This window comes from Saccoglossus kowalevskii, chromosome 6, assembly GCF_978046115.1.
Source record: "Saccoglossus kowalevskii chromosome 6, keSacKowa6.1, whole genome shotgun sequence".
Lineage (NCBI taxonomy): Eukaryota > Metazoa > Hemichordata > Enteropneusta > Harrimaniidae > Saccoglossus > Saccoglossus kowalevskii.
This window is the reverse complement of record NC_140646.1, coordinates 10103195-10129938: the sequence shown is the minus strand read 5'-3', so window position 1 is coordinate 10129938 and position 26744 is coordinate 10103195. Positions and strand designations below refer to the sequence as shown.

The following is a 26744-nucleotide window of genomic DNA, read 5'->3' as shown; positions in this document are numbered from 1 at the left end:
AGCCTAGTAAGAGAGACATCTCCGACCAACATCGGGTCAACTAGTAGTCATTCAATTGAAAAGAATAAGTTTGGTGTTTCTTCGAACGATCTGCCTAAAATAGTGTCCATTTCAACAACACAAGAAGAAAATAATCGAAGGTAATTATGTTAATCTCGCTGCCTTATTGATACCTGCTCATGAACTTTCAGAGAACAGATTGATTACTGACTCGATGGGAAATGAAATTAAGATTAAAGGGAACCTGGACCCATGTTTGAACAAGTCTTTGACACTTAGTGAATTTCTCATGGCCTTTGGGAAATACAAAGCTGTAATGTGTGAAGCTTACCCTGGGAGACGGGAGGAGTTAGAACTCTACACTACAGATATCATTGCTATGGCCAACAGTTTTGGAGGTGATCTTTTTTATGATTACCATGTGGAGTTGGCCACCAGAGCAGCTGCATGGTGGCAGCAGCAGAATATTAATATTGATTGGTCAGTCAGAGATACAGATATTTTTATGAGGCTTACAGCTGGGCGTAAAGCAGCAGCATGTTCACTATGCCAGAGTTCATTGCATTCGCAACATTTGTGTCCACGTAAACACTCTGTGCGTGACATTCGTGACAATCAAGATTTTTCAGCTCGTGGCTCTATGGATGTCAGAGGTAGAGTTCGTTTGTTTCAAGGGGGACGAGAAATTTGCAATAATTACAACTTTGAGAGGGGTTGCTTCCGTTCTCAGTGTCCTCTATTGCATGTTTGTAGTTCATGCAGGGAAAACCATTCAGCAAGTCAATGTTCAAAGGCACAACCCACAAGCAAGCCCCAACAATCTAAGCAATGACTACCCACAACAGCTAGAGCACCAATTAAGGTGGATAAATTGGAACATGATCTTCGTTTACATCCGGATAGGGATTTTGTTTCACACTTATGTACAGGCCTTCGACATGGTTTTTTGACTGGAATTGAGGATGCTCCGTCTGCTAGTTATGAGTGCCGGAATAATCTTTCTGCCCAAAAGGATCCACATACTGTATCTAGACTGTTGCAAGTAGAATTAGATAAGTGCTACCTAATAGGCCCATATGACACTCCGCCATTTCCTATTTATAGAGTTAGTCCACTGGGAATAGCAGAAGGCAAGTACTCTAAGAAGAAAAGGCTAATTGTGGATCTATCAGCCCCACATGATCTGCCAGGGGTGCCGAGTTTAAATGAGTTGATTGACAAGGAGCTTTATTCTCTGTCATATATTAGAGTAGACGATGCCATAGCCCAACTACAACTTTTAGGTACACATGCCTACATGTCAAAATACGATATTACGGATGCTTTCAAGCAGATTCCTTTGCATCCCTCCATTTGGCACTTACATGGTGTTAAGTGGGAGGGGAAGTACTACTTTTTCGTCAGGCTTGTGTTTGGCAGCAGATCAAGTCCAAAGATTTTTGACCGGCTTTCGCAGGCAATATGCTGGATTGCTAAACATAAGTATAACGTAAATTTTATCATCGACTTACTTGATGATTTTTTAACAATTGACGGTCTTGAGGAGGATGCCATACGTACTATGGCTATCATGACTATGTTGTTTTCGTCTTTGAATATTCCCCTAGCACCTCACAAAACAGTGGGTCCTTTACTTGAGCTAGAGTACTTAGGGATAATGTTAAGTTCTGCAGATATGGTTGCCTTTCTACCAGGCATTAAAAAGGACAGAATAACTAATATTATAGCATCACTGACAACAAGAGCTACAGTGACCAAGCGTGAGTTATTATCATTGCTAGGGCATTTAAACTTTGCAGCTAGAGTAGTTTCGCCGGGGCGGTCATTTATATCCTATATGCTGCAGCTGGCATCATCTGTGCGTAAACTCCATCATCATGTGACTTTAAACAAAGATTGTCGCATGGAATTGACTATGTGGAAAGTATTTCTGCAGAATTGGAATGGTATACATATGTTTCTTGATGCTGAGCTGGTCAATGCATCTGATTTGCAAATTTATACAGATGCTGCATCCACAGTGGGTTTCAGAGGATTCTTCCAGGGATGATCAGCAGAGATGATCGGTTTGAAAGATGATGCATTTTCCATGGCATTCTTAGAATTATATCCCATCGTCATAGCTGCCTTGTTATGGGGTAGCTATTGGTCACAGAGGCGCATTAGGTTTAACTGTGATAACCAGGCTATGGTGTATATTATTAAGAAGGGAAGGGCATCTTCACGGTGCCATGATATCAATAAACTTATGCGACGTCTCACTTTGACAGCTATGGACAATAATTTCATTATCACTGCACAACACCTACCCGGAGTTCGAAGTGACATTGCTGATTCACTCTCCCGTTCGCAATTACAGAAGTTCCGCTGCCTGGCTCCTACAGCTCAGCTGCAGAAAACACTTTGTCCACCATACTCAGAAGTGATCCATGTTTAGGTCAGGAAGTTAAACAATTGTGGAATTCCTCAGTGACGGAGAAGACTAGACAAGTTTATAAAACTGGTTTATCACATTTTATCAGATTTAATTTGATGCATAATGTTCAATGCTCAGTGACTTGTCTTCCTACGATTTCTGAGAATGTGCTTTTGCTTTTTGTAACGCATTGTTTCAGACGTTTTACACTTAAGTGCGTCTATTATACTATTGTATATTGCTGGAGTTCGGTTTGCTTATATCGAGTCTGATGTACCGAATCCCTGGAAATGTAAAGGTGGTGAATTTTTGAGGTTAAACTTATTGCTAAAGGCAATTAAACGTGAACAACGTCCTGTAGGTAGGATAAGATTACCTTTTACAGCAGATATTGCAGCAAGTTGTGTGGAAACACTAAGAATGGGAGTATTCACACCTTACATAGACTGCCTTTTAGAAGCTGCTATTTTGTCAGCTTTTTTCGGCTTCTTACGTTGTGGGGAATTTACTGTTTCTAATTCTTTTTTCGATTCGAGACTGAATTTATGTGTTGAAGACATTACGTTTAGTGGCAACGTTTGTGCCTTCCTTAGACTTAAAGCGTCTAAGACAGATCATTGCCATAAAGGCACCATCATTACTCTGTACTCTAATGATCACTTGTGCCCAGTTTCGGCCTTGCGGAGTTACTTAACACAGCGTTACGAAATTTCACCTAATTTTAAGCCAAGTGATCCTTTGTTTATTTTACCTGGTAATCGTTCTTTGACACGAACAGTTTTCTTGCAGTATTTGCGTCAGCTATTAAGCTTAATCGGGTTGGATGCCTCTCTATATACAGGGCATTCATTTCGTATCGGTGCAGCATCAACGGCAGCCAAAGTGGGCATTCCTGATCACATGATTAAAACACTTGGTCGGTGGACCTCAGACTGTTATACTAGGTACATTCATTTCTCAGGTGAATCATTAAGTGATGCCCAATCTGCACTAGTCCATGGTTGTTAGAATCAATTTAGTTTTGGATATGGAGTAGTGTAACATTTAGTAATGTACTTTTAGTGGAGGAGAGGAGTTTACATTTAGTAGTGTAGTTTTATTTATGTTTTTACATGTGCATGTTTATTTATTAGATTACCTGTAGTATTTTCAGGTATATTTAAGTGCTTTCTTTTATTTGCGTTCTACTTTACTATTTCATTTTGGGGGTCTCTCTGCAGTTGGTCAACTGCATCGTTTGGGGGCTTTGCTTTTAGGTGGGCAATTTTCCCCCCAAGATAAACATTGTAATCCTCAATACTGGTTCATATCTCATTGTTCATATCATTGTAGTTACAGTGCTCGCTGTTTCTACCTCATAGCTAACTGATTTCTTTGTAGTTGCAGTCACGCTGTTTCTACCTGTAGAGCTACCTCTACCTACTAATCCTTGTTCTTGTAGAGCTACAGTCACGCTGTTTTTCTACCTTGTAGTTGCAGTCATGCTGTTTCTACCTGTAGTTGCAGTCACACTGCTTCTACCTACATTTACTAATTCTAACAATATCATTTGAGGGCTAGTATAGTTTTTTGAACTATGTCGTTTTACATGCTTTTATTTCAGTTAAATATTTATTTCTCTTTGTGTTTATTCTACTGTTTCATGTCTGGGTGCTCACCGTGTCACCATGCAGTGTGTATCGCCTATTGTTATGTTCGCTGTTTTTTCTAGTGTAGTGCAGCTTAGGTGGGACACGGTGAGCGTCCCTTATGCCAATAAAATATCTTAAACTGTAACTTGAGTGTTTGTGTCGTAAATGTGTACTATCAAAGCAATTGAACTTGCGTTTTTTTAAACAAGAAGTCAAAAATATTCATCAAAATTAGAAGATTGAAGATATCATCATGAAATGAACAAATTTGAGAGAGGTCCATATGTAGTACTTATACGTATAATATCAAAGCAATTTGACATGCGTTTTTTAACAAAAATTCGAAAATATCTTTTTTTACCAAAAATGACAAAAAGAATTCATTAAAATTAGATAATTGAAGATATCATCACGAAATGAACATACTGTAAAATGACTAATTTTCACTGGGTTTAAATTTCACTGATTTGCCATTTCAGGCATATTCTTTGGGTTTTAAATTCACGGTTTTATCATTTAGATAATGTGTTCTATGCTAAATTTTACATATTCACTGGGTTTTAATTTAGCGCATTTTCCAGTCAGCGAAATAAGCCAAATTAAAACCCAGTGAATAATTAACCCCTTTACAGTATCTAAGAAAGGACCACATGTAGTACCTATATATGTAATATCAAAGCAATCACCTTGTGGTTTTCAACAAGAAGTCAAAAATATCACTTTTTGCAAAAAATTCCAAAAATATTCACCAAAATTAGAGAATTAAAGATATCATCACAAAATGAACAAATCTGAGAGAAGTCCACATGTAGTACCTACCGGTATATGTGTAATATCAAAGCAATTGGACTTGCGGTATTTAACAAGAAGTCAAAAATATCACTTTTTACCAAAAATTACAAAAATATTCATCAAAATTAGAAAATTGAAGATATCATCATGAAATGAACAAATCGGAGAAAGGTCCATATGTAGTACTTATACGTATAATATCAAAGCAATTTGACATGCGTTTTTTAACAAGAAGTCGAAAATATCTTTTTTTACCAAAAATGACAAAAAGAATTCATTAAAAGTAGATAATTGAAGATATCATCATGAAATAAACAAATCTGGGGAGATCAACCCAAGGTGCCTATGTACCAAATTAGAAAGCATTCAGAATTACGGTTTCAAAGAAGAAGTCAAAAATATCAATTTTGACCAAAAATCCCAAAAATATTCAGCAAAAAAACAAAATTTGAAATGTTGACATGAATTGAACAAATCTGAGAGAGAACCATCCAAAGTACTTGCATATCAAACATTCTGACTTGCGGTTTTGAAGAAGAAGTTGAAATTGTAAAGTTGACGACGACGACGACAACGGACAATCAGTAATATGAACAGCTCTGCTAGCTGTGTTGACTTTGTCGACAGCAGAGCTAAAAATCAAGAGGTTTAATATTCAGAAACCCTCCATAAGTAATGTGAATACCAAATTTGAATGAAACCAGCCAGATATGCTTGAGAAACAGTTTTTTTTTTGTTTTTTTTTTGTCTAATTCTTGTACTTAATTTGAGCTAAATCAATCAATCAAGACAAATCATTAAAGTCCCTGTGTTAGATCATATCCCACAAGGACTGAAATTGTAAAAAGCAAATTGTAAATGAATATATAATAATTCACCTCCTGACTGACTTGTAATTCTGGAACACTGTGAACCATAGATATGGATGCAGTGGTTGCCCAAACACGTTCACCTGGATTGCCTTCGGTTCTGTAAAGGAAACAGAATTATTGATAATGCTGTACACGTAGTTCTCACAACAGCATCCAGATTCAATATACCAGGTTATGGTGTTAGACCATGTGTTAATTTATTAGATAATTTAGACAGGTCTAGTCCACTATGATTTAGGTCTACATGTTATTTTTAAACACATCAACTGAATCTAACGGTTTTGCGAATTTGATGTAAATATAACCTTGGTAAATACAGGAGTTCTACGCATGCGCCAACTAGAGTAACATCGTAACCAGACGGCTAAATAAAACAGAAGAAATTTAACCCGCCGATAGGAAAATAGGGAAGTAATATGTCACCGAGGGTTGGCATGAAAGCAGATAGAGCAAAGGGAGCTTAGAAACAGGACAGGAAAATGGACGAAATGCTATTGGCATCCAGTGAAAGTGCGGAAGGCCAGAATCAAATAATACAAGATGGAACCCTCCAAAAGGCCATGAAGTTATCCAGTAAGGATCGGTTGGAAATGATGTTGAGATTGCTTTTCTCGATAAGGGAGATAGTAGACAAGATTGAACCTATGAATCGGCAGATTGAGGAAACAAAGCACAAAGTCTCAGAATTAGAAGAATCATTAAATCATGTCTACGAACGGGTAGAGGATATCGAAAAAAAATACCGCAGCGGGGAGACACGTGACAAGATGGTGGACAAACTGAAACTAAAAGTCCTGGTAATGGAAACCAGACTGAGTGAATCAGAAAACAAGAATGACGATTTGGAAAACAGATTGCGACGAATGAACTTAAACTTCCGCCGAAGGAGCAGAAAAACATGAGAAATCGTGTTCAGTATTTATAAAGAAATTCGTCTTGAATCATATGAAGGTCAGAGGTATCGAAAACCACATGGCCATTCCTGTAAAAGCCAAAATATTGTCAGGTCAAAATATTATGTATGAACTTACAGTTATCAATTCTATCACTTAATACGAGAGGGATGAGAGATTTTAAAAAGAGAAAAAAGATATCTAATTGGATAAAAGCAAAAAAAAGTGGAATAGCCTCAGACCACTCAGCAATAGTATTAAGTATCGATGATAAAACCCTGAAGCGCGGGCCTGCCTACTGGAGATTTAATTCAGCTTTAACAAGAGATGAGAAGTATAATAATATATTAAAAGATAAAATAAATGAATGGACAGAGGAATTGAAAAAGATAGAGGATAAAAGATTGTTATGGGATATGATTAAATATAAAATTGGAAATGTTACAAATGAATACAGTAAGAAACATAGTTGAACTCTGGTGACCTTGCCCTTTGTTATATAATATAATTCCCTTTAACATAGTTTGTTTCAATATAAATATACATTGTCATAATTAATTTTGAATACAAAAAAGTTTTGGGGTTGAACTAACAGTGGGGAATCAGTCTACCGAATGTCCTTTAAAGATGTAAATATCTTACAAAAACATTTGTGCCTTATTTGTTTAATTATTTTAAGGGACATAATTTCCAGCTTTATTCAAACTAATTCAGATATTTTAGTATAAAAACAAATGCCTCATTGCAAAAAAAAAGTGCTGCATTTAGACGTGAATAGATTCATAAAACATGCAAGATAACAGAAAATCTTAGCTGGCTTTTGTCCAAGTATTTTGTACAGGTGTCTGTCAAAAATTAATGATTCACTGAGACAAATATGAACTGCCTCATTGTGTGACTACTGTATTATATGAAAAGTAAAAAAAACAACAACACCCTTTATGAATAGCTATCATGTTGCCAGCTCTGCTTTGTATGCAAATCAACTTAAATAGTTAGTTGGTGTCCAGTGGAGGGAGAAGTCAACAGTACTGTTGCCTCCTGAGAACCTACATCTTCAAACACTGCAATCTTTGTTTGAAGTGAGTTTTTAAACTAGTATTATAAAAACTCTATCATTCGGTTCTAATAGCTGAAACATATTCCTGTGAGTTTTCATTTGTCGAATGAACTGTTTGTCAAATACAGAATACATATATTTTAGAACAATTTTCTTTTTAAAATGTGGATGAAATGTTTTGCTTTTTATGTATTTTTTATGTATTGTTTTTGATTTGATAACTTTGAACTAAACAGATTTTCTATTAGCTTCAGATCTTGATCAAAGTTTGGCACCCAGTTCATAGGAGTGCTTATATTGATTTTCTGACATCTTGTTTTCTGTAAAGATTTATTGGTAGGTTTGCAAATGTGTATCAGACTGTGCAATCTCTCCATGAGTTGGTTTTGAAACCCAGTAAGGGATTCTGAGATATATTACCAAGGATATTATTACAAGATAAATCATTTGCTTCATTGAACACATACAACAATGCATATTTCCACTGAGATCAGTGACCTTTGATGTGTATCACCAGTGATCAGTCAAGTAGAAACAGTCAAAATATTTTATCAGTTTTTCTCATTTTTTGCATGATATTTTCATACAGGACATCTGTTGTTCAAACTCAGGGAAGACTTTATACTGATGAACAAGGTGACCAAGTTTGATGAAGTTTGGAATAGAATTAGTAAAGTTATCATGCACACAATAACAATTATTAATGACGACGACGACGACAACGACGGACAAAAATTTTCCCTTAATATACCTTTCCCTTCCATCTTTGATGGTACGGGCAAGGTAAAAAGTCCAAAGAAAATAAAGAAAATTTAAAACAATTAGAAAATAAAATAAGGGTAGCACAGGTCAGCTGTTCTGTTAATCCTGATAAGGAAAATTATTTAGTCCTTGAAGATTTAACTTGAGAATTAGAAGAACTCTATAATGTTATAACAGAAGGCTCAATCATGCGCTATAAAGTGATATGGTATGAGAAAGGTGAGAAAAACAATTTTCTGAGTCTAGAGAGAGCAAACACGAAAAGATCTACTATTAAACAGCTGAGAACAAGTGAATTTACAGAGATTAGCCAAGAACAGGACATTTTGAAAGAAATTAAATCATTTGATACAAATTTGTACAGACAAGAAAATCTTAATAGACAGGAAATTGAAAGGTTTCTGCAAAATCTGGAAATTCCTAGGCTGTCAGATCACAAGAAATATGTGAAAGAAAATTGGGGACAGGAGAGGTATTAAATATTTTACCACTTATGAAAGAAAATAAAAGTCCTGGAAATGACGGTTGAATTTTATAAGGCTTTCTAGCCTATGGTTGGGAAACTAGTTGTTGATTAACTTAACTATGCGTTTGACAAGGGCGAGTCCCAAAAACAAAGTATGATAACCCTAATTGAAAAGTCTGGTCGGGATAAATTATATCTGAAGAATTGGCGCCACATTTCCCTAATGAACGTAGACATCAAAATGGCTTCCAAGTGTCTTGCGAAACGTTTTGAACAAGTAATACCCCAGTTAAAGGTCCAACACAGGCAGACTTTGTTAAAGGACGTAATATAAATGATTATGTCAGATTGATAGATGAGATATACCATTATACAAGAGAAGCCAATCTGGGAAGTATCCTACTGGCAATATACTTTGAAAAGGCATTTGACACTGTAAATTGTACAGTAATATTAAAGGGTGCGTAATGAACAATGGGTTCAGTACAGGCTATTTTGAATTGAGAAGGGGAGTGAGACGAGGTGATCCCTTGTCTCCAATGTTATTTGTGTTAGTTTTAGAACCTTTATTGCTAGCAATAAAAAAAAGCAATGATATATCCGGAATTAAAAATGAGAAACCGAAATAAGAGCTGCAGCATTTGTTGATGATATGACGTGTTTTGTATCAAATGTGGAATCTGCTGGCGCACTGTTCGTCTTGCTTAATATATTTAGATCTTGTTCAGGGCTGAAAATAAATAAAGAATCGAAGAAAGCTTAGAAAGAACTCCTGTGTGCTGAGAGTATTGAAGACACATTAAAAATGAATTCAAAATTACTTGTACCTGAGATATTGATGGAAAAACTGAAAACTAATTATGTAAATCAGGTAACTAATATGAACAGAACAGAACAAAAAATTATGAATTATTATGCTAATTAGAGAAATAACATGAACAAATTTTAACCCAAAATTAATCACGCCTGTCTATTGTCCCAGAGCATTTATGTACCAAATTGTATTCAAATGTGATTATCAGTAATTGAGATATCAGTGTTAATTAATTATGTTAATTAGGTGATTAATAAGCATAAATATTTATCAAAAACTAATTGGGTTTCTGCATAGTTCAGATTCATTGAAATGTGATGATGAGTACTCTTTAAAAGTTTCATTAAAATCCAATTCGTGGTTCTTTATATATCAGTGGAACATTCATAGAAACAATTAACTAATTATGCAAATTAGGTAATTAATATCTACAATTATTTACCCTAAAACTAACCAGGTCTCAGCATAGTCCTAGAAGATCTATGTAGCAAGTCTCTTTGAAATATGATGATTAGTACTTGAGGCAAAAAGCTGAAAATTAACTAATTACAGTGTTCTCCCCAGGATCAGAGGTAAGCACGGCGGACTAATTTGCATACAAATTTGCATATTTTGCATACTAATTTGCATATTTTATTCACTCTTACAAAAACAAACATACAAGACAGTAGTAAAATGTACGAGACTTTATTTACATTACATAATATACCATAATTTAAGCATTTCATAGCCCCTTCTATAGCTAATCGGTGCATGCTGACTTGGACCGTAAATACTTGATCCACTGGTACATTCTCCTTGGCCTCTAACTTCAACTTCTCTACTCTTGTGTGTAAATCCGACTTGGAATGCGACATAACACTGTCCTTTCTCATAGACGTGCACGGAATTTTGTTCCATACAGAAGACCCACTCTGTGCAATCATGTTGTGCTTTGAGCATAAACTGCACAACATTCCTAGTGGGAAAAATGAAAAATAAAAAAACACACAATGAGGATTGAGGTTCAAATAAATGTAAACATAACGATTGAATTGTGCCGCGATCGGGGACTCAGTGCCGTATGGATAGCATACAGTCTGCAAAACATGTTGTTTACATGTTGGTTTTGTCAGGTCAATGACAAGGAGACTCAGGAATTTCGAGGAAAAAAAACATGAGGTCACGATTCAATTAAAATTAAAACGTAACGATAGAATTATGTATACAAATCGGGATTCCATCGCTGTCGTTCGCAAGACGTTGACAGGCCACCATCTTGGAAATACCCACACAGGTCGAAATTTGACCGGAAGATTAAAAACTGATTTAACATATGAAGATATCGATAAATAATCTAAAAAAAAGTTGACAGTAACAAGTGATGTTTTTTTTTTCATATCATGTCTATACCAGCCTCGCGTCTAAGATGTTGATTGAAATCGGTGTAGGCCTACCATGTTCGGTGTTCTTACAATCGGCAAAACATACACACACTGACATTTTATTTCTAAAATTACGAAATCTTACCTGAACAATCTGAAGTTGACCTTAACCAGGGAAATGTCTTCTTCCACGACTCATCAAAACCAGCCTTACGCCGTTTCTGTCCTTTACTCTGTGTTTCTACACGCTTTCGTCTCTGTGCTGTGCTAGCGGTGATTGTAGTAATCTTGCCCTGGGGACTCACGCTCGGCTTAACAGGCTCTGGGCTCGGTGAAGGCGAAGACAGGGTCTTCTTAACAAGCCACGCTGACATAAAACTCTTAGACATGATTAATACTTGTAATGCAGGAACAAGGTATTCAATGTAACTGGTTAAGATAGTGTTTGACTGTTCATTTTAAGCGTTTTAGCCAGGCGGCATCACCTTTTTTTCCTTTGCATGTTTTGTCATATAGCATCTCGGTGTTCAACTATTTGCAACTCGAATGACAATTTGTTTCCCATTGACAGCGTCTGTACTTCACACGTGTTTAACAATGTCCCAACAAGTTCAAACTGCAGTGGCATTGACACTTGTAGACGGTGATAATTTATGCAGTGCTACGCGTGAGCGGGTCAAATGGATGTAAACAATGCATCCTATTAGCATGGCGGTGAAATTGTAAGCATGGTCGTCAGAGCCTATGCATGGCGGCCGGGTCGCTAAGCATGGCGGTGCCGCCATGCTTTGCTCTCTGTGGGGAGAAAACCGAATATGCTAATAAGGTAATTAATATGCACAAATATTTACCCAAAAACTAATCAGGGGTCTGCACAGTCCTTAAGGTAGAACGGGACGATGCTTACGTCATTAACGCGTAGTCCTATTTGTGGTATCGAATTACGACAGTGCACTTTGCGGCTATGGTAAAATGGCGACCAACAATAACAAACGTAGTCTGCCGCGGTTTCGTGGAAAGTTTTCTAAAACTGGTGATATTCCCAGTAAGTTTCGCTCACTTAAACCATTTACTTCTAATAAGACTAGTTTATGTGTTAAAAGTGGAAATCAGAGTGAAACTTCTAAAATATTCAACGAAAACCACGATGAAGAAACATTGCGATTGGGTTCAGGTCGCGATACTAGTAGTAGTAGTAGCGGCGGTGATTGGCGAGTTTGCAGACGTGTCGTCAATTTAAATTACGTTGCTAAGCAGTTGAACCACTGTAAAATGTGTAAAAACCCACTGAGGCTTGATTCCTGTATTGGTGAAACTCGATATGGTTTGGCAAGCATACTGTACGTACAAGTAAGTGGCCCATTTTTTTTCAGTGATTTGTTTTTAATTTTATTATTATCACATCAGCTTGTATTTGATTTGTAACTTTTTTCACTCCCTCTTTTCACCCCCTTATGTGTTAATAAATATTGCAGCCACTGTCAGTATGATATCACACATAACTTTATACTGGTATCCTATCTGGGTAACGACTGTCTTGGCCTTGAAGCTCGCCATGTTGTACAGGAATGCGTTCATTTTACCAGTTACCCAAGGTTTACATTCGTTTGTTATAATATTTATATAATACAAAGCCGTTTTATAATTTTTACAAGAATGTAATGAATTTATATTACAAATAACCCGAATACTCAGTGCATTATTTTCAAATAATGAGAATGTTGTTAGTATGTAAATATTCTTGGGTGTTTTCATATTGTGAAAGCCTAAATTATTCTACTGCACTACTTATATTTTAGTGTGATGAAGACACCTGTCAAGTAGTAAATGATGTTCATACAGGGAAGAGACATGCTACTATTGATTGCCACAGCAGAAAATGCTATGATGTAAATACCAAGTTAGCTGCTGGTGAGAAAGTCCATAGTTTATTTCAGGCATACTCAGTTATGCAAAAGAAACAATGTTACCATGTTTGTTATAAATTCTTAACTTTTTCATATTATTTAATTTCATTTTTATTTATTTTGATTCACAGCATAATGTTTGTGATACTGATTTTTACAGTTAAGTATACTCATTAGTTTTTTTTAGTACCAGAACTATTATGATATGCATGTCTCATTTTCAATGAACAGAGAACTCAATACATTTATATAAAAGTCTTTTTAAAATTATTATTTAAATTGGTATTGGCCTGTCACTCATGATGTTATAAAGTATTTTGATCGAGGAATATTAAACTTCAAGACAATCTGACAACTAAAATTTCCAACTTTTTCAGGAATGCTGCATGCAGGAATTGGTCCAACTCGCGTTAATGCAATATTAACTTCAATGAATATTCCTCCAGTTGATGAGAAAACACTGAAACGCAGAGAACGAGAAGTTGGTAAAGTTATAGAGGTTGTTGCTCGCCAATCTTGTAAAGATGCATCTGAGATGGAGAGATCATCCACAATCAGCAGTATTGAAAGTACTGAGTTACCAGTGGTCAAAATACCTGTATCATATGATATGTGTTGGCAGAAGAGAGGGAGAGCACACAATAGCTTGACAGGTATGGTATAGTTATCTATCCATCTATTTTTTTTTTCAATTTACAATCATTTGTAAATGAAAATACATGCACAACCTCTGTTTTGGGAGAAAACCCAAATGAAAAACAGTGTTGAAGAAAATGATTTCTTTTTTTCAGGTGCTGGTTCAGTGATGGGATTTGGAACCAAAAAAGTATTAGACTATTCAACTCGGAACAAACACTGTAAGATGTGTGACATGGCAAGGGAACATTGTAAGAGTGTAACACCACATGACTGCAGAAAAAACCATGATGGATCATCAAAATCCATGGAATCCAGTGTTGCAGTGGAATTGTTTAAGAGGAGTGGTGATGCTGGTCTAAATTACTCCATACTGGTAGGTGATGATGACTCCCCTACCCTTAGCAAACTACGAGCTGAAGTAGATGAAAATATTGGAAAATGGTCTGACATCCAACATGCCAAGAGAGCCATTGGCAACCAGCTTCACAATATAAAAAACAAACACAAAGAACTCACACAATCAGTCATAGAGCACATTCAGTACTGTTTCGCATGTGCATTAAAACAAAACAAGGAAAACATAAGTGGTATAAAAAAGGCACTACCAAGTATTGTATCTCACATATTTGGTGATCACAATAATTGTGATACTATTTGGTGCAAGGCCCTTACTAATCCTATCTTCCTAAACACCTACCAAGACAGAAGTACCTGAATAGTGATCTTTTGAGAGCTGACTTGAATAGTATTTTACAGCTGTATGCATCAAATGCTGATAAACTTTCCCCGCTTGATTCAAGCCAGCAAAATGAATCACTGAACAATATCATTGGCAGTAAGGCACCAAAGATCCGCCACTATGGTTGTAGCGAATCCAATGATTTCAGAGTTGCAGCTGCAGTTGCCCAAAAAAATTTAGGCAGAAGTTACATTTCTAAAGCAGTGGCTACCATAAAACTGTCACCAGGTGTACATACTTGTACATTTGCTTCAAAACAGGACAAAATACTAAGCAGAAAGCAGAAGGATCAAAATAAAGCAAAATATAAAAAGAGGAGGCGTGAGTTGAAAGAACAAAGGAGTAGAAAGAAAATGAGACAAGAGGTTAGAGAAGGTACCCAATATGAACAGGGTTGTGGATACCATAACATCAGACAGACTGTGTAGATTCCTGGGGCTACAGTCAAACCTGAGCTAATACAATACCATCCAAATGAAGAAAATATAATTATCTTTGATTTAGAAACAACAGGTACAGGTCAGTGTCATTACCAGATCATAATTCCTTTGTTTGTAATGCATTTTGATTATTGACTGTACACATGTCAGGGCTTGCGTTCACTTATAATTCTTGTATTTTTACTCAATTAACAAGTGTACCTAAATTTTCAAAACCTATTGAGTGAACTGTATGCAAAAGAAATCCTAGTTTCTAAGACCGTAATACCTTGTTGCACACAGCCAAAATTACTTTGCACTGCACTAAAGAAATGTGAAGCCTGCATGTGTATAATCATCAAGAAATCATGTTTGTGTGTGTGTGTGGGGGGGGGGGTCATTGAAATTGCCTAATAGAATGGGGACGTGCCATTGAAATTGGTACTCCCGATTTTTTATAATTATTAAATGGGGATTCAGTGCAAAATAGTTGAAGCAAACTGATGAGTTAACCTGACATTTTGCATGCATGCACAGTTTAAACTAGCATCTACTGTAAATGTATTAATGATTCACTGGGTTTTAATTTCACTATTTTCGCTGATAAGTTAAATCCGCTGAATTAAAACACAGTGAATATGCTGAAAACATTGAAATAGTTAAATTAAATGTCAATGAAAATAAATTATTGTACAATACCTTGTTTTGTGATTCTTATTTGATAAAAATATGGGCGTAGACTTTGTCCTTTCTCTAGTATAAAATTTGTTATTTTTGAGGGCTCAGTGGCATCCCCCCTCCACACAGCAATATGTTACGTGACACCTGGGCATAAATTGCTGCTAAGATCATAATAAATATACCTGCTAATAATTTTTTTTCAAATATATGTGTAGGTCACGATGCTGAAATAACTCAGATATCTGCAATAGGAATCAATGAATCAAGAGAAACTGTTTTTAACAGTTACGTTTTGCCTGAAAATGAAATTACACCAAGAGTTCAACACATCACACATCTACAAACAGCCATGATGGGAAATGAAAGGAGACTCCTATATAATGGAAATGTGGTACCCAGTACATCAATAGCTGAAGGACTAACCAATTTTGCTGCATTTCTTGATCAGCAAAAAAATCCAGTTGTTTTAGTTGGTCACAATGCCCATGCATTTGATATGAGGCATTTTGTCAGGGCCATTATCAATTGTAACCAAACTGAGATATTCTGTAATTTAATCAGCAGTTTTGGAGATACATTGCCTCTGTTTAGATCATTATATCCCGGGAAACAATCATATTCCCAAAGTTCTCTTTACAGTGATTTTTTAGATCAACAGTACAATGCTCATAATGCAATTGATGATGTGTGTGCTTTGCAGCAACTACTTCTGTCATGTCATATCTCCGCAGTCTCATCTTTCATAGGGTATTGTAAAACAACACAGTCTGTTATTGATCTAGTCAGATTTACTGATAGATGTAGGCCACTTTTACATACTTTACAGCCATTAGTATCTACAAATGTCATCAGCAGTGGAATGTCTCAAAAAATAGCAAATTCTGGTCTCAATTATGAACATCTACTTTTAGCATTTCAGAGATCAGGTACAGAAGGCTTAGAAAATTTATTAACAGAAAAATTTAATGGTAAACCCAGAGTTACATCATCTCGGAAAATCATTGAGAGTTTGTGTACGTATTTTGGTAACAAGCAGACAGCTAGTGTTGAGTAAATTGAACTTGGTTATAAGTCTATGCTTATTATGCAAGGTGCCAACCATAGTGTGATTTCATTACATTATTAATCTTCATTACATTACCTACCATTCTTTTGTAATACATTGTCTTATTACATTATTGATATTCATTGCATTGCTTTCAATGGAACCAGTGCCATTTTATTCTTGCCTTTATTATTGATATTTTCTTTACACCTTATTACTATCCTTTGCATTGTGAATTGCTTACTTAATATAATATTCCCTGACTGTGACAACTGAAGGAAGGCTTCCATGTATCTTAGCTTCCATGAATTACCGGTACAGTGTATAAGTATTTGTAGCTGACTGGTTTAAAATGCATATCAATAAAGTATATACCCTTACACTGCATAACATTATTTATATATATATATATATATATATATATATATATATATATATATATATATATATATATATATATATATATATATATATATATATATATATATATATATATTTATTGACAAATGAACAATTATTTTTATAGTTCACTGTGATGTTTATTTTATGGTGCAGGTTCATAAATAATGAGATTTACTCACCATAACATCTAAGACATTGTTGAATAAAGTATAGAAACTGTAAAATAACACTTATCTAAAAATTCCAAAATTAACATTGTTTCATTCAAACAAACATGACCTATAACCCCTGGGGGAGGGGTACACCAATTGAAAATGTACACAGGTTTGCACCATGACAGTATAGATCCCTCTTTTTCATGCCCGGCCGATCTTGTTGATCCTTTTTCAGACATAAAAATCTCAGACCAAAATGGAAGTTCATACATATTTTATTTATGCATACATGTTTGTATTTGCCCAATTTCCAGTTGCTGGGGAGCCCCTACCCAAAATTAATGGAAGTACACCCCCATGCCTATTACTGGGGGAGATACCCTGCTGTACCCTGCACTGATGTTTAACATTCCTAATTTGGTAATTCTAACTCCCTCTTGTCTATTTTGATATGATACAATGTTGCTGCATCAATTTCAAGTGCATAATCTAGTTGTACAATTACCACCATTGACCACTGATGGCGCTCTTTTAGTGTGTACAATTTCGAACATATCAGACATTTGATTCTGTATAGTGGCAGTTGTGGACTGTTGACCCACCTTTTTTTTCTAAATGACTGGTCAAGAACCATGGTTAGATTATTTTTAGCAAATTTCAAAAATATTTACCGTACATTTTATATTTTATTCTTGTATCTTTCTAAGTGAGCAGTTTTTTGGTTAGAAAACTGAAACATAATTTATTTAATAAATTGATTTTTAGACAAAAATAAAGATTACACATGCCTTGTTTTGTTCCAATATTTGTGTATATGACGCTGTATGCTGATAATAATACACATAGGTCTATGTTTTTTTTGAAATATTTTAGTTCATTGACAATTAGATAAAGCTTTGATAAAATTTGACCTTTGACCTAACTTATGGCAATATCACAAATTATGGACGGTAGATTTTTCTGAAAACTAAAATTAAGGATAATTACATTGTGTCGACCAACTATGGTAAGTTTCACTATAATCTGTCTGTAAGTGATTTTTTGAGTCTAAGGTCCTGTTCTACCTTAAGTAACTATGTACCAAGTTTCATTGAAATGTGATGATTACTACTTGAAATATCAAAAGCTGAAAAATAATTAATTATGCAAATTAGGTAATTAATATGTACTGATATTACCCTAAAAACTATCAGGTCTGTGCAGTGTCCTATGACATCTATGTACTAAGTTCCATTGAAATGTGATGATTACTACTTGAAATATCAAAAGCTGAAAATTAATTAATTATGCACATTAGGTAATTAATATCTACTGATATTACCCTAAAAACTATCAGGTTTGTGCAGTGTCCTATGACATCTATGTACCAAGTTTTATTGAAATGTAATGATTAGTACTTGAGATATCAGTGGAAAAGCCGAAAATTGATTAATCATTATGCAAATTAGGTAATTAATATTGCACAGATTTTTACCCAAAACTAATCAAATCTGTGCATTAGTTTGGAGCATCTATGTGCCAAGTTTCATCAAAATCCAATGAGTGGTTCTTTAGATATCAGTGGAACAGCCATGGAACAGCTAAAAATCAGCTAATTAGGTAATTAATATGCATGGATTTTTACCAAAATCAAATCTGCACATTGGCCCAGAGCATCAAAGCACAAAGTTTCATCAAATAACAATGTATGGTTCTTGAGATATCGATGGAACAGACACACACACAGACACACTAACTGCTAAGACTCCCTTTTTGTGCTTTGCACATGGGAGTCAAAAATTAGAGGGAGCTTGGTTAGGAAAATGAAGAATTAAAAAGTAAAGCATGTTCGGGGTGAAGTGGCCCATGTCTCCCATCAAAATAGTGGGAATTCATTTTTCGTATGATAAAAAGGATCAAAGAAAGCTTAGAAAGAACTCCCATGTGCTGAGAGTATTGGAGACACATTAAATATAATTCGAAATTACTTAGCTGAAAACTAATTATGCAAATCAGAAAATTAATATGACCAGATTTGAGTGTAAAACTAATGAGGTCTGCGCAATGTAACAGAAAATCTATGTCTCCAAGTTGTGATTAGAACCAAAAAATGATGAATTATTATGCTTATTAGGGAATTAATATGAACAGATTTTTACCCCAAACTAATTAGGTTTGTACATTGTCCTAGAGCATCTTTGTACTAAGTTTCATTGAAATGGAATAATTAGTACCGTGAAAACTCCAAAATTTCGACCCCTCTAACAATTCGGACGCCTATTTATTTGCCGGGTTTCGGTGTTTTATTTACCTCCAAATTTTCGACTCCGCTAAAAATTGCCGACTCATTCTTATTCGAAAATTGCGACCAGTTTTAGTTTTCCCCCAAACGAAAAAAAAACCGATGTGAGCGTTCAAACGGGACCTTCCTCAAAGGCATGAATCCGGGTTTCTGATTGACTGAGAGATTTTTATTTTATTGGTAACGAAAATATATTCTAAATAAACGAAGTTTCAAATAAAAACGAACACAAAAATCTCGGCATGCTGCGTTTCTGAATTGTTGATTATTACTGTACTCAGTAGTGATTATAATAATGTACACAAAATAAATTTGTTGAATGGTTATGAAATACAAATAAAAGTCAACTTAGTTTCATCGTAAGCGAATGATTCCGGTCTTGTATAAACGTTTGATGCTGTAGGATATCCGCCATGTTCTTTTAGGTCAAATAGGTCAAATCGCTAATTAACCAATCAAAAAGCTGGATGATGCCAACGTGTTCAAATTACCATAGCTTATTTAAATATGTTAATGTTATTGAACGCAATGCGGAAGAGATTGATGTTGTAGTACGATATTTTGGCTTGGATTTTGATGCGAAAACGGCATGATTTTTTTTAAATAAAAAAATTAGTTGTTTTTAAAAAATAAACTGGTCATCTGAAGAATAATTTAACATTGTTCACAGTGATAACAGCTCATTCTCGAAAGGAAGCTTACCCGCTCACGCTAGTCACGATAAAAATCATACACGTGTACTCTTGAATAGACAGACGTCAATGACTACGGTAAAACTTAGACTCTATTTTAGCCGGCAGGATTGATTGAAATGTCCGAAAAATGACGCCAAAATACACCTTAAAAGTCCCATTTTATTTTCTTAAATCCCATTTTAGTTTTTAATCCAAGGGCGAATTTACGGCAGAATTTGGTCCCTCAAATAAGGGACACGTGAGCTTTGATTCTAACCGGATACATTGCACTGGGTCGGGGAGATCGTTTGCTAAACTTCCATGTATCTTTTGTCCAATGGGTACCTGTACTTCGAACATTAAGTTTTCCTAGGTAGTGCGAGACAGCTTTGTCTTTTGACCTATTAGTTTTGTGCTGACCTCTTCTCCGCGTCTTGATGTTTTGTTTTGCTTGTCATAATACTCACTGATTGATGACTTTGTTTAGATTTTGAGTTACAACTCGGCCACGACCTTTGCTTTTACCGTGAAACATGAGGAAGTTTACGTCAATTGACGGACATTGCATTTTTTAAAAACTAATGAAGCACACTGTCTATCATCCCCATTTTTTTTTGCTGATTTCTATTCTGAAAAATTCGACCGTCCGAAAATGCACCTTAATTTTGACTCTAAAAACACGTCACATTTCTAACACCAATTATTTAAAACCGGTCGAAATTTTGGAGTTTTTACGGTACTTTAGATATCAGTGTGAAAGCTTAAAATTGGTTAATTATGCAAATTAGGTAATTAATATGTACAGATTTTAACCCACAATTATTCAGGTCTGTCTATTGTCCTACAGCATCCATGTACATTCATTGATATGTGATGTATAGTACCTGAGATATCAGTGTGAAAGTTGGTTAATTATGCAAATTAGGTGATTAATATGCACAAATATTTACCGGAAACTAATTGGGTCTGCATAATTCTAGATTCATTGAAATGTGATGATTAGTACTTTAGATATCAGTAGAAAAGCTGAAAATTAATTATGCAAATTAGGTAATTAATATGCACAATTATTTACCCTAAAACTAATCAGGTCTCTGCATAGTCCTAAAGGATATATGTACCAAGTTTCATTGAAATGCGATGATTAGTACTTGAGATACCCGTGGAAAAGCTGAAAATTAACTAATTATGCAAATTAGGTGATTAATATGCACAAATATTTATCGAAAACAATCAATCTCTGCATAGTCCTTGAGTATGTAAGTACCAAGTTTCATTGAAATGTAATGCTAACTACTTATATCAAATGCTGAAAATTAATTAATTATGCAAATTAGGTAATTAATATGTACTGATATTACCATAAAAACTATCAGGTCTGTGCAGTGTCGTATGACATCTATGTACCAAGTTTCATTGAAATGTGATGATTAGTACTTGAGATATCAGTGGAAAAACCGAAAATTGACTAATCATTATGCAAATTAGGTAATTAGTATCCACGGATTATTACCAAAAACCAATCAAAACTTAGCATTAGTTCAGAGCATCTATGTACCAAGTTTCATCAAAATCCAATGAGTGGTTGTTTAGATATCAGTGGAACAGTCATGGAACCACTAAAAAATAGCTAATTATCATGCAAATTAGGTAATTAATATGCACGGATTTTTACCAAAAATTAATCAAATCTGCGCATATGTTCAGAGCATCTATGTACCAAGTTTCATCAAAATCCAATGAGTGGTTCTTTAGATATCAGTGGAACAGTCATAGAACAGCTAAAAATTAGCTAATTATCATGCAAATTAGGTAATTAACGAGCATGGATTTTTACCAAAACCTAATCAAATCTGCGCATTGGCCCAGAGCATCTATGCACCAAGTTTCATCAAAAACCGATGTATGGTTCTTGAGATAGCAGTGGAACAGTCGGACACACATACACACACACATACACACATACACACATACACACACACATACACACATACAGACACACTAACTGCAAAGATTCCCATTTTGTGCTTCGCACATGGGAGTCAAAAATTATGCAAGAGATGTCAATGAGGCAGTGAGTAACATGAAAATGATTTTCAATTCTTGGAAACGAAGAAAACTGTCCTTATTTGGAAAGGTACTGATTATAAATATGTTTGGAGTATCACAATTCACGTATATTCTAAATTCAATTACCCTGAAAAAACAAACTATTCAGGAAGTGCACAAAATTATGTATGAATTCCTGTGGGAAGGCAAAATAGCTAGAAGTACAATGATGGGAGGCGTGGGCATGAAAAAACAACAAAGGATCAAACATTATTTAGATCCCGACTTTGACCATTCCTGGAAACTCTTTCTAGACAAGCAGCTTGAACCAGTGTGTGTGTGGGGGGGGGGGGTGATCTTCAGGTGCAATTATAGTACTAAGGTTTTGCCGGTGAAACTGAGTGAATTTGTCACAGAGACTTTGGATATATGGGCACAGGAAATTAAAGTATATAAACAGGGTAAAAATCAAATCATATGGAATAATGAAGAAATACTGATTGGAAGAAAATCGGTATACTTTGTCTGAAATGGAATAATCTTTTTGACGAAAATGGTTTGATACCGTGGCAGTCGATAGCACAGGAGGAATTTACCCTAATACATAAATTAAGATGGCTAGGTTTACCATCAGCTATTCCTGGGGACCTAAAGTATGGAGAAGCGGATCTGGAATCTACTTATTTCAAAATTACAAAAATTCCTCTGGATTTTGAAACCTTGACTAAGAAAGCTGTCAAAAATGAATTATGTGAAAGGTCATTTGTTATTCCTGCAAGCCAAAACAAATTACAAATTGAATTGAGGGGGGGGGGTGCATTGAAAGGGAAAAAAGATATAAACTTATGATGAAAATGACAACTGAGAGCAAAATGAGAGAATTCCGGTTCAAGCTCCTTCAAAATATTTTATATAAAACCAAAAATTACACAAAATAAACCCTCAGAGGTATGGCAGCCCACAGTGTACATTCTGTGACTGGGAAGCCGAAAGCTATGAACATCTGTTTTATGAATGTCAATATGTTATATCTCTCTGGAGTGAGATCCTCTTTTGGTGGGGGGAACCACTTAAATTAAAGTCACCACCAAGTAGATTGTGTATGATTATATCGAATCCAGATGATACTTTGATTGCAAACTTTATATCTTTGTTGGTAAGAAAACATATATACTTTTGCAAAATGAGAGAAATGAAGCCAAATTTTGTTGGCTTCCTATCTTATTGTAAAAGAATTTACCAAATGAATGTGAAAATTATATTGCAAAAAAGTACAATAAGATGGTTTCACATCTAAAAAAGTGGTCTCCTTTGTTACCATATGTAAGATAAAAAAGGTGGTACTACTATATATGTATAATAGAATACAGGAATAGAACAACTCAATGTAATTTCATAACAATGTAATGTATCAATGAAGCGCCTAATAAAAAGAGTATAAAAACAAAAACCTTAGTAATTACATGTAGATAGAGATGAAATATCAGTAAAATATGCACCCAATCATAAACACTTGCAAATCAGGATGAGGTGAGGGCTTTAAATTAAATGGAAGAGGACAAACCAAACTAGTTTCAGTCCAACCAAATAAATTTATAAAATTTGTACAATTCACTTACTATTGCGCTTGATCACAAGTACTTACCATACTTCCCCGAGTATAAGCCCCTCCCCGAGTGTAAGCCCACCCCTCTGTTTTTGGACATTTAACAAGTGGAGGGCATCCCCGAGCATAGGCCCAGGGTGTTTTACCAGGCGTCAACGACATTTATTAAAATATGCATGTAAAAAGTGTATTTCAATGCATAAACATCATGATTGGTACGGTAGTTTGGTTCCAGCTTTTACGAGAAAACTTGTATTAATTTCAGATTGCACGGCGGGCAAACGTACATAGTTCACACGTTTTCTATTCTGTTATTTACTCGGGATGAACCCCGATGTTGCAATACTGAAATAATCCATATTTCTTTAGAGTAGTAGTTTTACAAACAGCAAAAATGTGATCGTCAAGTCGTGAAACCTGATCACTATCATCGTTTTACTTTTCCGAATAATCTTTTGTGAATGGGGTGTGACTCGTTCAAACTATTCTTTGACATGACTTGTTGGCAGCCGTGAAAGGTTTAAATACTTCCCTCACTCTCAGTTTACCTTTCGAAAATTGCGAATCAACAGCTTTTAGGGAAAAAAGTTTTTTGTCGAAATCAGTGTTAATAACAGATTGTATTTTAACATCGCGGTAATACACTTCCGCATTGCGTTGATAAAAATACTTCGTCAATAATCGGAAAACTTAGACTGTATGACTCTCACTCATGCTCTTCCTTATTACCCTTGACTGGGTAATGAGAAACACAACTGTCGGCAAAGCAAGAGGAATACAATGGTCCATGTTTTCCAAACTTGACGATCTGGATTTTGCATACGATATAGCTCTGCTTTCATCAAGACTAGACCATATGCAAGAAAAGACCAACAGGCTCTCTAGGTTTGCAGCACAAACAGGACTGTCAATCAATGAGAAAAAGACACAGCTATTGAAAATCAACACAACAAACCAAACCCCACTCAAAATTCAGGGTAAGGCCATCAATGATGTTGATGACTTCACTTACCTGGGCAGTAATGTAAGCAAAAAGGACAGCATAAGTAAAGACATCAAATCAAGAATAGCCAAAGCCAGGAATGCCTTCATAAAACTAAATCCAATTTTGAAATCCAACCAATACAGTTGGAAGCTTAAACTCAAGCTTTACAATAGTAATGTAAAATCTGTCCTTCTCTATGCATCCGAATGTTTGGAGTGTAACAAAATCCGACATGATCAAGTTATCATCTTTCCACAATAGTTGCCTTAGGAGAATTTGCAAAATATTCTGGCCAGTGATCATATCCAATGATAATCTCTGTAGGCAAACACATTCTAAGGACATTATTATTGAAATTAAGAGCGGAAGACTGAAATGGTTGGGCCATGTCTTAGAATGCCACAAGACTCAATCCCCAAAACAGCACTTCGCTAGACACCACAGCATCAACGAAACAGAGGGAGGCCAAAAACCACATGGAGAAAAACCATTACCACAGAACTTGCCCAAGCAAACCTGACCTTGATTAGTGCAGAAATAGTGGCCAAGGATAGACAGGAATGGAAGAACCTGATTGCAGCCTTATGTTCAAAAAATCAGAAAACTTCGACTGTATGAGGGAGCATTTTCATTGGTTAACGAAAGACGTGACCTGTTAGGTCAAAGGAAGTTGTTCAGGTCAAATTATGATGAAACCATGGCGGAAATAGCTTTGTATCGAGGGTTTGTGTACAATGTACGACCATCAACTGTTTTCCCACAGACCCTACCCATTTTTGCACCGTAAATTCAGACGGTATGTGAACCGTATTCTAATAAAATTTTTGTTTTTTGTTGATATTTGTTTCTTCATTGTAAAAAGCGTCGTTGAAATCAATGACAACTCGTTTCGCATTTTTGTTTTCTCAAAAAGACGCAATATTTCTTCGAGACCGGCGCTGTGAACGAAAAATGTAATTTGGATAATGTTTCGAGGCTGGGAAGATGGTTACAGTTTTAAACGCACCAAAAAATAATTTTTTCTGAGGTGGTCCTCGAGTATAAGCCCACCCCTTATTTTTTCCGATTTTACATGTTCAGGCCCCTGGGCTTATGCTCGGGGGAAGTACGGTAACAATAAATATTCTAATTTATGCATGACTCTAATTTAGGTGCCAGGTGAGAGTGAAAGATCTTGTTTTGAATTTAAAATAGTGTCAAAGACAGTAGAAAAATTCCCTGTTGAAAAACAATTTTTTTTCATGATGCTATAATGAGAAGTATGGAGAAGGTTACAAATAAAAACAAACACATGATATAGTGGAAAACGATCATACAGTATACATATACCGTAAAAACTGTATTAGAAGCCGCATCCCTAATAGAAGGTCGCACCCATTCCTTTTGAACAATTTGGAACCAAAAATTCATCATTTCTCATATGTGTAGGTGCTCTAATAGAAGCCGCATCCCCTCTGTTGCATTGTACCATTTCAATGGAAGTCGCGGCTTCTAATACAGATTTTACAGTAGTAGTGTAATCTGGTCAAGCTATTTCACAGGCGAATAACAAGTGCATGTACTTTTGAGGTGTGTACAAACGTTGAAATACTCACTCGTGAATACATATTAAACAAAAAAATCAATTCATTGGTTTGGTTATTAATTAATCTTAGTTTCATTGAAAACAAATGAAAAACTTTGATAAATTATGGCAAAATTTGAGACATACAATGATGTGTTGAATAATGCACATAAAAGACGAACAACTCGTTAAAAATAATCTGGGGTAACAGAATAAGGAGATTCAGAAAAAGAAACTATTGACATTGACTCCCAATTATTTAAGATTTATTTGTTATTCAAGTCTAAACTTAATATACATTTAAAGTTGTGAGACTAGCTCCCACATATTTGTATTTAAATAAATGCAAATAAATGATAAACAATACTTACTGTCTTAAATCAGCCCCACATTCTGCACACATGTCTTTCATTACTGTTGGATGAGCACACCCTTCAATTTGTACTACTGCAAGCCTGCATGAATATACAAAATTATATTATAGCATTATCAATACCAGTGGATTTTATGACGTCATTGCAGCAGATT

The 26744-nt window shown here is 35.3% G+C and overlaps 3 protein-coding genes across 3 annotated transcripts in view; 1 reads left to right on the top strand and 2 right to left on the bottom strand.

Moving 5' to 3' along the window:
- LOC100366520 (RNA polymerase II subunit A C-terminal domain phosphatase-like) overlaps positions 1-26744 on the bottom strand; it is a 37971-nt gene that overhangs the window by 7043 nt on the left and 4184 nt on the right. The window contains exons 2-3 of the mRNA XM_006819721.3: positions 26588-26671; positions 5718-5808 (exon numbers count right to left, since the gene is read on the bottom strand). Of these exons, the coding sequence (XP_006819784.1) occupies positions 5718-5808; positions 26588-26671 (175 nt within the window). The remainder of the gene's footprint in view (positions 1-5717; positions 5809-26587; positions 26672-26744) is intronic.
- On the bottom strand, positions 10273-11459 carry LOC144356766 (uncharacterized). The gene is made up of 2 exons (XM_078011466.2): positions 11216-11459; positions 10273-10664 (listed from the first exon to the last, which is right to left on the bottom strand). The coding sequence occupies exons 1-2, from the start codon at positions 11457-11459 to the stop codon at positions 10273-10275; spliced, it is 636 nt and encodes a 211-aa protein (XP_077867592.2).
- LOC146741499 (uncharacterized) lies at positions 13352-16509 on the top strand. Its single transcript, XM_085499889.1, has 4 exons — positions 13352-13630; positions 13769-14229; positions 14373-14730; positions 15671-16509. Exons 1-4 carry the CDS (start codon positions 13357-13359, stop codon positions 16507-16509), a joined length of 1932 nt encoding a protein of 643 aa, XP_085356015.1. The 5' UTR covers positions 13352-13356.

Bases quoted from the DNA above. Each gene is read 5' to 3' on its own strand.
- LOC146741499 (XM_085499889.1), top strand. From the start codon at position 13,357: ATGCTGCATGCAGGAATTGGTCCAACTCGCGTTAATGCAATATTAACT. The intron at 13,631-13,768 runs GTATGGTATAGT...TCTTTTTTTCAG, and splicing joins AGCACACAATAGCTTGACAG to GTGCTGGTTCAGTGATGGGA. The intron at 14,230-14,372 runs GTATCTCACATA...AGTATTTTACAG, and splicing joins AAAAGGCACTACCAAGTATT to CTGTATGCATCAAATGCTGA.
- LOC144356766 (XM_078011466.2), bottom strand. From the start codon at position 11,459: ATGTCTAAGAGTTTTATGTCAGCGTGGCTTGTTAAGAAGACCCTGTCT. The intron at 10,665-11,215 runs GTAAGATTTCGT...TTTTCCCACTAG, and splicing joins GTCAACTTCAGATTGTTCAG to GAATGTTGTGCAGTTTATGC.